This window comes from Lagenorhynchus albirostris, chromosome 13 (genome assembly GCF_949774975.1).
Source record: "Lagenorhynchus albirostris chromosome 13, mLagAlb1.1, whole genome shotgun sequence".
Classification (NCBI taxonomy): domain Eukaryota; kingdom Metazoa; phylum Chordata; class Mammalia; order Artiodactyla; family Delphinidae; genus Lagenorhynchus; species Lagenorhynchus albirostris.
The window spans coordinates 15,154,480-15,166,711 of NC_083107.1; the positions used below are offsets into that span (position 1 = coordinate 15,154,480).

General features: G+C 40.7%; 1 protein-coding gene across 1 annotated transcript in view; it reads right to left on the bottom strand.

The window, feature by feature from the left end:
• Nucleotides 1-12,232, bottom strand: part of DNAH6 (dynein axonemal heavy chain 6) — a 288,178-nt gene that overhangs the window by 123,128 nt on the left and 152,818 nt on the right. The window contains exons 34-39 of the mRNA XM_060170018.1: nt 10,885-11,067; nt 10,215-10,358; nt 7,723-7,944; nt 6,768-6,915; nt 4,317-4,474; nt 2,724-2,855 (exon numbers count right to left, since the gene is read on the bottom strand). Of these exons, the coding sequence (XP_060026001.1) occupies nt 2,724-2,855; nt 4,317-4,474; nt 6,768-6,915; nt 7,723-7,944; nt 10,215-10,358; nt 10,885-11,067 (987 nt within the window). The remainder of the gene's footprint in view (nt 1-2,723; nt 2,856-4,316; nt 4,475-6,767; nt 6,916-7,722; nt 7,945-10,214; nt 10,359-10,884; nt 11,068-12,232) is intronic.

The window sequence follows — 12,232 nt, forward strand, 5'->3', positions numbered from 1 at the left end:
ATACTACATGTCCTTCAGAGAGGCCTTCCCTGACTACCCAATCTAAGATAAGTCCTCCCATCAGTCTCGCTTATGGCTCTCTGATCTTCTCATATATCACTTGCCACAAGCTGAGAGTACGTATTTATTAGCCTTCTAGCCCCAGTTGCTAGGGAAACTCATATTAGATTTTTAAATAGATAAACTCCCATCACCATTAGCCTTGGAATTACTTATGGGAGAAGGCGCCAGAGTGCATATCAAATGCTTGCGAGTCAGCCCTCGTGACTTTAGATTTGGGGCTCATATATGAAATAGTTTGAAATAAATCAAAGTATTTGTTTTCAATGAGCCTTCTGTTGAACATTATTTGTAAAAGCAGTTTGTGAGGACTATCTTTTTGAGGTACTGTCCTGCCGAGCCCCCAACATGAATGTAACATTCTCCTTTTTGGACCTCATGTTGACTAGGACCATCCTAACATGACAAAAATAAAAATCCCAGTCTGTTTATTCTCCATCACACAAATACTAACACAGTTTACATCTATATGTATCTAATATATAGTATAGTTACATATATATAAATACTGTCATATATATACAACACAACAAATTTACTTTAACTTATTGATTTTGCTTTTTTCAATTCTTGGTAATCCCCAAGTTCTTTCTCCTCCACACGATAAGGACAGGAAAGGTGGGCTGTGAACTCTGCTTAGATGGGCTGTGATTAAAAAGAAAGTTTGGGGGCTTCCCTGGTGGCACAGTGGTTGACAGTCCGCATGGCGATGCAGGGGACACAGGTTCGTGCCCCCGTCCGGGAAGATCCCACATGCCGCGGAGTGGCTGGGCCCGTGAGCCATGGCCACTGAGCCTGCGCGTCCGGAGCCAGTGCTCCGCCACAGGAGAGGCCACAACAGTGAGAGGCCCGCGTACCGCAAAAAAAAAAAAAAAAAAAAAAAAGTTTGGGATCCAAGGCCTTTTTTTCTACAGACAAAATCTCCAGTCTGTTCTGCTAATGAGAAAAATATACTTCCCACCTGAATGCAGTCCAACCCAGAATCTCTCAGTTTTGCTGCATTTCATTTCTATTACCACCCACGGCTAGGGTGAGTTTTAAATGATAGCCTCTAAGTTACAGTGGGAAAAAGCAGTTCCTGCCTGTTTTCATCTGTAACGTGTTTGCTGGCTGATGTTCCTGTAAGTGACACATTTCCGTAGATGTGATTCCCACAGGCAGAGGGAGGAGGCTGAAGGTTGGGATCACTTTCATTTCCAGGAGCTCAGACTCTACCTTCTTCCTCCCACCCAAAAAAATATTTTGGAATCATTAAGAATGACATTTTGTTGTTGTTGTTAGGGTAACTTTGAATTTGCTTGAATTTGTTAAAATGTAAAATAATTTGCGAATTTAGTACCTTATCATCAGGCATAAGTTACTTGGGACACCCCCTCACCACTGATCACATCACAAAGTGTGTCAGGATACCATGGTGGGAATCACTCACTTCAAACTTTAGAATATACACATAAAGGTTCTCAACAAAAGGTAGGATTTAAAAAAGTCTAATACTTGTGTTGGTCCCCGTTACCCACTTCCTGTCATGTTCTGTACTTGCTACTTAATTATGGTAGATAAGCTCCCATCCTTTCCTATTCTAAAGTACTCTCTAAAAGTTTTCCGAAATGTGGCAGTTCTTATGTATCCTTTTGGCATTAGCTCCTAAACAGCTTATTGGAACGACTTCAAATTTATTAAAAATAATTTCCCATGGATGTAATTTCAATATGAAAACCACTTTCCAGCTGACTGTTGTGTATGTACTGGTTCTGGTCCTTTCTCTCCTCTAAGAAGACCCCATTGGAAGGAGAGGCTGATGCAGGTAAATGCAGAGGCTCACTTTATGCCTGTATCACTGCCTCTTTGGCTCCTGGGTGATTGCAACCAAAGCCAGTTTCTTCAGACCAGTCACCTGTCTCATCCTACCTGGATGCACACATTACCACTTCCTGCCTCTGTGACCACATTCACCTGTGTGTTTCTGTCCACCCCTGTCAATTCCACCTTGTAGGACTCAGCTCACTGGCTGTCTCCTCTGAGCGTCTTTGCTGGTTGGTATGACATACTCGCTCTGGTCATGCTGCTTCGTGGTCTCGCATCATTCTACTTAGGTTAATGCCTTGCACTTTCTGAACCCTTCTGCTGATCCCTTACAGGGCAGACACAGTTATTTCCCCCAGTTAAAGGACGAGGAAGTGGTCCCCTGGGGAAGTTTGTGCAGATGGAAGAAATAAGCGTGGTTGTTTCTGCTGGGGGGTGGTGGCAGCAGGGATGATAAATTCTGGGTTGATGTGTTGAGCCTGAGCCCGCTGGGTTATCAGGGGTGGTGTCTGCTGGGCAAGTGGACATAGACATGGTGATCAGCGAGGAGACGAGCACAGAGGCCGGGGCTGGGTAGGGATGAGATCTGCTGAGAGTCAAGGGCCTGGGACATAGCCTTCTTTAGAGGTAGGGGCAGTGTTCTGACCAGCTTTCTGCATTCCTAAAACTACCTCTGAGACCACAAACGCAGAAGGCCATGATGCAAATGCCTATCAGCTACTGCCCAGATGCCCCTGTGCTTACCTGGTTTCTGCTGAGGAAATGATGGATGGGCTCCCTAGAAACGGACTGTTCTGTGTGAATCTTGGAACAAATAAGTTTTCTTTTCCCCTCTTGCCCAAGTTGGAATCCAGCCTCACCTGAAAAATCTGTTTCAGACTGTGCTCTGAGGGCATCGGGAGACAGAACATGCTGAAGTGTCGGATGAAGCGGGCGGTCACGGGGTTGCGGCCACCACCTGGAGGTGCGCACGCTGATACAATCGTTACATCCTGTATGGAGAGAAATCCACTCGGGTCACCCAGCAAAGAAGGACATGCAATGTGCCCATCCCAACAGTAGGACTCAACCAACAGTTTTGGAGGACCTACCCTAGGACAGCATTGTGTTATATTTTCCAACACATTATCTGACTTAATTCTCACAACCACCTCAGGAGATCACTGTTGTTATCTCCGGTTTGTAGATGAAAAAATCAAGGCCCTGGTTGATAAATAAGTTACTCAAGGTTACTTAGCTAACTCATCTATCTTGTATAAATACTCCTATGTAAAAATCTAATCTTAAAAAATTGTAAGAATTTGTACCTTAGGTTAAAATATATTTAATAAATACTAAGTATAGTCAGTTCTTGTTTTTTGTGGTAGCTGTGTTCTATAAAATTGCCAGGAACACTGAATTAATGCACCCTGAACCATTGCTCCTAGGGGAAATACAGGGCTAGGTTCCTTTGAGCCTCTGGTCATAACATGTTCTACTGGTCAATACATGATATTGTAGGTGCTTCTGGCCTTGCCTCCTCTCTAGTCCATACCTTCCCTGCAGCCAAGGGGATCTTTCTACAATGTTTCCTTCAGAGGCTCCTAATCACATTCCTCATCATGGCACCATGGCCCCCTGGGCTGACCTTTGCATGTCCTGCTGCTTTGCTGCTCACATTCCACACCCCCATGGTGTCTCACATTACTTGCTTTGAGATGTAAATAACTCCCTTTCCTTGCTTTGCCCTGCCCTGCCTGCAAAATCCTGTTCTGACATCACCTCTTCTGGGAAGGATTCTCTCATCATCAACCCAGTGCCCACCCCTGCTCCCCTCCAGTCTCTTTCCACTTATCAACCTACATTATAAACACATGTTCATCCATCCTCCAAAGCTGAGCCCTCCAGGAGGCCGGGGCTGTCTCAGTTGTCTATAAATCTCATGAATCAAGCATGGCGAGAAGCCAATACAGACTGAATGAATTGAGTTACACACAAGAAATGCAGAGGCCATATGTCATGGGCTGAATTATGTGTCCTTCTCTGCCTCCTCTTGGCCAATCATGTGTTGAAGCCCTAACTCCCCGTAACCCACAATGTGACTGTATTTGGAGGTAGGGTATTTAAAGAGGTAATTTAGTTAAGATGAGGTCACTATGGTGGGTCCTAATCCAATATGACTGGTGTCCTTACAAGAAGAGACAGTTTGGACATGGATACAGGGAGAAAATCATAAGAAGACATAGGGAGAACACGGCCATCTATAAGCCAAGGAGAGAGGCCTCAGAATAAACCAACCCTACTGACATCTTGATCTTGGACTTCCGCCTTCTAGAACTGTGAGAAAATAAATTTCTATAGTTTGAGTCACCCAGTCTGTTGTACTTTGTTATGGCAACCCTAGCAAATGAATACACCATATTTCACTGCCATTTAAACTGAAACATGCAAAGTAATTTAAAACCTAAAGTAACCTGTATGTCTTTCCAAAAGAGTTTGTTTCTGTCATAAAATCCACCAAAATCTTGATATTGCCGAAGTAATTCAATGGGAGGCTGAGAGCCATAGTGATCCAGTCTGGGCATGTTTAAATCGTCAACAAAAATCACAATTCGTTTGTTTCCTGGTGCTCCTAGGAAACAACATGAATTTAAGAATTATTATTTGCCCTTGGTAAACGTAAGACGAGACTTAGGTGAGGCTTTGGACTCAGTGAACACCGTGCAGGTCATAATGAGCTCAGTTTTCTACAGAGTGAGAAGGGTCCCAGCAGAGTCTTGTCTTGAGGACGAGAGATCTCCCTCTGGCCCCATCCAGGCTCCGACACGAAGCTGTGGATCTTAGCACTTCAGTTGACCTTCCTCAATCCCAGCCACTCCCACTGCCCTCACCAACTGTGTGGCCTGGGCCTGGGGTGAGTAAAGTCATTTCCTTTTCACAGGAGGAAGCAGAAGAATCCCAAAAGTTTCCTTACATAAATGCCATCCCACCACCCCCTACAGGGAAAACAGGACAGGATATTCAAAACATCCTTATTATATCAAAGGGAAATCCAGTGCAGTGGAGCTGTACAATGGCATATTTAACTTAAAGAAAGTCAATATATACATTCAGAAGAAAAAAAAGAGTGATAACACAGAAGAGAGAATAACTTAAGAAGAGGAAGTGACTCCACTATGCTGGCATCCAGCATGTGACAATTCCAAAGAAAATGAGGCAAACTCAGTGCCCCACTTCATCTTCTGGCCTCTGGAAGCCAAGCAGCAGGTCAGGGGTGGGGAGGCGTGCTACGAGTACCATTCATAAAAATTTGGGGCCCCCACCAGAAAGACTGGCTTCCTTTGCCCTGTGCCTACCTGAGCAGGAAAAGGGTAACAGAGAGGGGCTAGGAAAGCAGCTGGCATGACAGGGCCTGTGAGATGATAGACAATGTGGAAGGTAGCTGGGCCTGAGCTCTGCCTAGTGCTCCACCCAGGAGGGCTGTGGGCTGGGCAAGTGGACCCCAGCAGCAGGAGGCTGCAGGATGTGCCACTGGAGGGTGGGACAAAGTGGGGCTGAGACCGTGATTCCCAACATCAGGGAACCTTCCAGTGGGAAGGTCAATGCTTGGCCTGTGCACAATTCTTCTGGGAGGCCCTGAGAAAACCTGCTCCTGGAAGCCTGCCACGCTGAAAGCGTGGACAGCCATCAGGCCAACGGAGAAGCAGGGGCAATCCACAGAGGCCCACCTAAACTTCAGTTAGGGAGAACCTTGTCCTTCCCTTCTCCTCCCATCCAGATACACTAGAGCCTCCTAGAGGGAAGGTGGGAAGGGTAAAAGAGCCCCCATACCCCTCCAGCACCTCCAGCCACAAACCTGGCTTACAGCAGAGGAGAGGAAGAGCTTTAAATTGGGTTTGGACTGATTAACAACAAGGTCATACTGTATAGCACAGGGAACTATATCAAATCTCCTGGGATAAACCATAATGGAAAAGAATATACGGAATCACTTTGCAGTACAGCAGAAATTAACACAACATTGTAAATCAACTATACTTCAAAAACAAAAAAAAGACAAAAATTAATTTTGGGGTTTGGATTGAAGCTTTACATTGGACCAGACTCAAAATTGCAAGTGACCAGAAGGTTATGGTATTTATCTAAGCGGTTAATAAGGCAGGGTGAGAGAGATCCCACAAAGCTTGGTGGAAAGCGCTGACTGAAGGAAACACCAAAACATTTTCACGCTTATTCCCTACTGAGTTCAGATAAGTCAGTGCACCAGACATAAAGAGTTTTTTTTAATTTTTGGCTGCATTGGGTCTTTGATGCTGTGCGCGGGCTTTCGTTAGTTGCTGCGAGCAGGGGCTACTCTTCGTTGCGGTGAACGGGCTTCTCATTGTGGTGGCCTCTCCTGCTGCAGAGCATGGGCTCCAGGCGCACAGGCTTCAGTAGCTGTGGCACGCGGGCTCAGTAGTTGTGGTTCGCGGGTCCCAGAGTGCACACTCAGCAGTCATGGCGCACGGACCTAGTTGCTCCACGGCATGTGGGATCCTCCCAGTTCTCAAACCCATGTCCCCTGCATTGGCAGGTGGACTCTTAACCACTGTGCCACCAGGGAAACCCCTGTTTGTTTGTTTTAAATAAAGGGAAATCAATGCAGGTTTGAAAGCATGGCATGCGTGGAGAGAGGGAAAGCCTCGGAGAGGCAGAGATTGAAGATGCTCTGAGTTGAAGGTGATGATAGAAATAAACTACCTTCTTGCTAACAGTAAGATATCTAGATCTATACCCAGGAGAGAATACCATTAACAGAATTATCTTTACAAATAAATTAAGCAAAGAAAATATCCAATTGTAATTTTATTACATGCACGGTTTATGTGACTTATTAGCATTTAATAATTAATTTGTGTGAGACAAATGACAAGGATAATTCTTACCTAGAATATTTTTTCTTTTCCTTTCCAGTTTTGATTCAATGATCTCTTGTGTTCTTGCAGATGAAGTTTGAGCAGAAAAATTTAGATAAACAGGAACATAGCCAGCTGATTCTTGAATTCTATTTAGCAGTCCTTTTGTAATAACAGACTTTAAAATAAAAAAAAATGTTAATTGATTTCTCATTCAATATAAAATCTTTCAATTGTCTATATCAGTAATATTCCAGAACAATGAGTAAGAAACAGGACAGAAAAGGACAGAGGTTAAAGCCAGATTGAAATATCTGCCTTTCTCTTCCTGGAGATTCCGTTTAATGATATTTATCAGAGCCAAAGAAATATCCTAATCAGCTCTATCTCAGCAAAAGTTTTTATTTTAGGATCATACCAAAAGCCATCTTGGTTACTATCCAAGTCAATTTGATAGTAAGATTTAGAAACTCAGAAATAATTTAGAGGGGAAACAGTGAGTGTCTGTTTATATGGATTCCCCCCAAACCAAGAAGAAGACCAAACAATCAGCCCTTTCCTCTATACTCCACTTTTTCTAAACACCATCGCTGTGTCGGGTAGAAGTAAATGGGCAGGAGGGGACAGACTGACCTTCATCAATAGTCCATTGGGGACACAAACTGCCTTGACAAATTCCCACCTTAACCTGTGCAGTGGCAGCCCTAGAACTTCTAAAGGACACAACATAAAAGCCCCCAAACACAGAAGATTGGTCCACAGGGTTCTCTGGTTTATATATATTATTGACACCCAGGATTTATTCAGAAAGTGGCAAACTGTGCAGTCGATATAGATTCAGCACAGTCACATTCTTCCTGAAAAAATAATCAAAATTCAAAAGGAATTCCCCTGAGAAATAAGGTATTATTTACGGAGCTTACAATTCTAAGTTCACCATGCCCTTGTTTCGGACAGAACTTCTTGTTTGATGTAGGTTTCCTACCTTGCCAACTCCCGTTATTCCGGTAAACAGCACTGAATGCCTGACCGCCAGTAGTTTTTCCATTAGATACCCAAAGCGCACTGTGTCAGCTGTAGGGACAAGCATTTCAAAAAACGGAATATCTCGGCTGTACTTGAAGGTGGGTATGATTTGTTCCCAGGGATCCAGCCGTTTGGTGTCAAAGTCCATGTGAATGCTCCACAGATCACCAGAACTGGGAAGCTAGAGTATAAAATTAAACATCACTTTCAATAGGATTGACACATGGCAACAGAAATATTTACACAGAAACAAAGGCAGTCATGGAACATGGATGGATTTGGATTTTTGTTCCTTTGTGGAAAAGTAGTTGTTTAAGATCAGAGTCTAATTCTTTAAGCTTAATCATGCAATGCAGTACAGTAAAAACCTGATATATTGACTATATCAAAACCCCATATTAGAATTGTAAATCATTTTCAATTCAATCCAACATTCAGGGGCTTACTCCATGCCAAATACTGTGTTTGGTGTTAGGGGAAAATGCTGAATGAGACCCAACCTCTGCCTTCAATGACCTTGTAATCTACCTGGGGGACACAAGCACATTAGTTAATACTCATGGAGAAATAAGGGTTATAGTGGAGTTTAGTACACTCACAAAGGAGAGATGGCTCATTTCTACTTGCAGGAGAGTTATAGTTGTGGCTAGAGATTTAGGAGGGCTTCTAAGGGGTGGTGATGCTACAACTTAGATTTGAAGGACAAGCAAGAGTCAGTCTTTGTCCTTCAAGCAAGGTAAAGAAGGGATGAGATGGGGATGGGGAAGAAGGAGTCAGGGTTCAGGCTCAGAAAACAGGTCTGGAAGCCATGGAAAGCGGCATGCATGTTGGGGACTATGAGAGATAAGTCTGGAAACACAGATGGGGCCAAATTATAAAAATGTCATTTATTAAAGAGCTTGCAGCAAGAGTCCAGTGAAGGATTCTAAGTAGGTGTGTGACATGATCAGATTACATTTCAGAAAGTTCATTCTGGCAGCTGTACAGAGCAGTGGTGTTTCAAGCACACTTGACAGTGACTCAATTTGACATGGTGACATGGTACATACATATATATATGTGTGTTCAAATATGTATAATATTCACCCCAACTATCACTCTATTTTATATTCTATTCTATTTTTAAGAAAACTTTAGGATTTTCTACATATTCAGTTATGTTTTCTGCAAATAATGACAGTTTCATTTCCTTTCTAAAGTTTATTTATTTTTTCCTTGCCTTATTGCACTGGCTAGGATCACCAATATAGTGTTGACTAAAAGTTGTGATAGTGGATATTTCATTTTTAAAAATTGGGTTAAGAGTCTTTCAACTGATTTCATGACCAATTAATAGATTGTAACCTGTAATTCTAAAAAACAATGGTGTATAGGTGAATTAGACAGGACTGGACCAAAAGCAAGGGAATAATAAATAGGCTATTTTAACAACCAAGAAAAGAAATGAAAAGAACCTGAGTTATTCAGAGGCAACAAGGAAGAAGAGAAGAGGAAATATTTGAAAAAAATTAATTAGAAGAAAAAATCCATTCACTTTACTCAGGTCAGTAAAGAAAGAAGAATCTATAACACTCATTGAGTTCTGGCTACTATTACGTGGCTGTCTGGCCATTTACTAAAGCAAGAAACAAAAATCCAACAGCAGCTGTACAGAGTAATAGATAATAGGATATTACTATTAAAAAACTGAGTACATAGTGAAAAATCTTCTCCTGTGCTCTTTTGACACGTGCCGTCATTCTTCAAGCACTTCTTCACTATCTGACAAAAGATATTCTGGGCTCTGCGAACTTTCCCTGCTTCAGTACTGGAATCAGCTGTTTCACTAAGGTGCTTTGGTTCTCTTTCATGGAGAATAGTATTTAGAAATCAGTAACTAAGTATGCTCATTGCTATTGAGGTGTCATTCCTTCTAGTTCCTCTCAGCAGACAGAAGTAAGAAATTTATGTATGGATGGATGTATAGACCCATATATATATATTCCATGAGTACCAAAACCTATAATTCCAATCCAATAACACAGGTGCATTCTAATCTTTCTCTTCCATATTTGTTAAGTCCCTTCTCTTAACAGTGAGAAACCTCGTTGCCATTATCTTCAATATATTGATTCATTTGCTCAATTTTAGAACATACAGAAAGTAGCTTCAGAATTGCTAAACCATAACACTGTGAAAAAATAAGTTTACAAACTAAAATTCAATGTTTTTGCTAATAGTAGGGAGTTTTTATACACTTTTATACCTTACTTTCTTCACATGGCCAGGAGAGAACTCCTAAAATTTTTAATACAATAAACGTTACCTATAGTTTAAGAAAGTGAATAATTTTAGAAACACTTTTACATGAAGAATTTGTAGTAGGACCAAGGCTTTTAAAGTTTTAGTCTTGAAATTTAATTTTAATGATTCAGAGTTATTATGTTAAAGTTAACTTTATTTGGCCCTTACCCTGGCATCAGGATTATCTTCAAATTGTGTTCTAATAAATGTATCAAAAGAATCCCAGTAGTTTTCAGTTAGATTCCCACCTAAAGACCATAAGTAACAGAATACAAAAGTCTGACACAGTACGGTGTTCAGTTTTGTTTGCTCCTGAAAGAACAAAGGGAAAGAATTTTAATATTTTATATGCTAACGTAAAAAGAATCTTAAATTGCAAAGTCTAAAGTCTGTTTTGTTTAGAATTATGCATTTTTAAAAGGGCACATTGTATGTTTCTTATATTTCATTCAATGGTGCACAGAGTGATGGTTTATAATAGTATATATTTAAATACTCTGATGGGAAAATGAATGGCAAGGAGCATGTAGAACAAAAGCTCAAGGTTGTCTTTCAACTATTATAACTATGTTTATGACTGCATGAAGGTATTTAAGTAGACACACACTGTGATTATGTTATGCTGTAAGGAAGTTTAAACATTGAGTAGCGGAGTAATCTATAGGCTAAATTCTTTCCAAATCTGAGATTGCATGAATCTATTCATAGTCATTAGTCCCCTAGAAAATTAACTTGAAAATCAAATAATCATATGAAAGTTTGGAGTTGTTTATTTGCAGAGCATGTATACAATAATCACATTTTCCTAGTTTTATAGCAGTAAGAAAACCTTTCCTACCATTGCCAAATTAACTTCATCTTTCCCAAGTATCAAAGACTCCAATAAGCAACAGAGCGTAGTAACTTTGCTTATGTCCACTTGTGGGATTGCTTGGTTGCATTTCTTATTGATAAAATTTAAACCGTCATCAACATAACGCTGGAAAAGATTCAATATATATTCTTGAGTTTCTTCATTCAGCTGAAAAATCAAACAAACAAATAATATTTTAGCAAGACCAGATAAAATATATAATTAAGTTAAAAAAGGGTTGGTTCAGGGCTTCCCTGGTGGCGCAGTGGTTGAATCCACCTGCCGATGCAGGGGACGTGGGTTCATGCCCTGGTCCGAGAGGATCCCACATGTTGCAGAGCGGCTGGTCCCGTGAGCCATGGCCGCTGAGCCTGCGTGTCCGGAGCCTGTGCTCCACAATGGGAGAGGCCACAACAGTGAGAGGCCCGCACACCGCAAAAAAAAAAAAAAAAAAGGGTTGGTTCCAACTTGTATGTTGCAATATATCCTGTGATTTTAGACTAAAGGGTATAAGCATCACAAGATATGGAACAAGTTAAATTAAGGAAAACCCTTTTATGACTTGGGAGGGACACATGGGGGAGATTCTGGGTCACTGATAATGTCCTACATCTTGATCTGGTAATGGGTACAGAGGTGTTTATTTTATAATCATTTGTTAAACTGTCAACATATATTTCATGTAGTCATCTCTATTGATAATATCTCTCATAATTAAGAACAATGAAAAAGAAGAAGTATAAAGAGAAACATTTTAAATATCTATGTAAGGTAAAGGACTGATTCCCAAAGATTTAAAAAAAAATGTTGCTCCCTCACCACTTTTTTTAACATTGTACTGAAAGTCTTAGCTAATGCGATAGGAGAATAAAAGGGAAAAAATGTATACAGATTGGGAAGAAAGAAAAAAAATTGTCTTTGTTTACAGATGAAACAATTATCTACATAGAAAATCCCAAAGAATTGACCAAAAACTCCTGGAACTAATAAGTAGTTATAGCAAAGCTGTAGGATACAATGTAAATATACAAAAGTCAATTACTTTCCTATACACCAGCAATGAATAATTAGAATTTGAAATTGAAAATACAACACCATTTACATTAGCACCAAAAAATAAAATACTTAGGTATATTTTTAACAAAATATTTCCAAGATCTATATGAGGAAAATAACAAGATTCTGATGAAAGAAAGCAAAGTACATCTAAGTAAATTAAGAGACAGCTCATGAGCATGCATAGAAAGACCCAATATTGTGAAGATGTTAGTTATTCCTAATGTGATCTATAGATTTGATGCAATCTGAATCAAAATACCAGTAAGTTATTTTG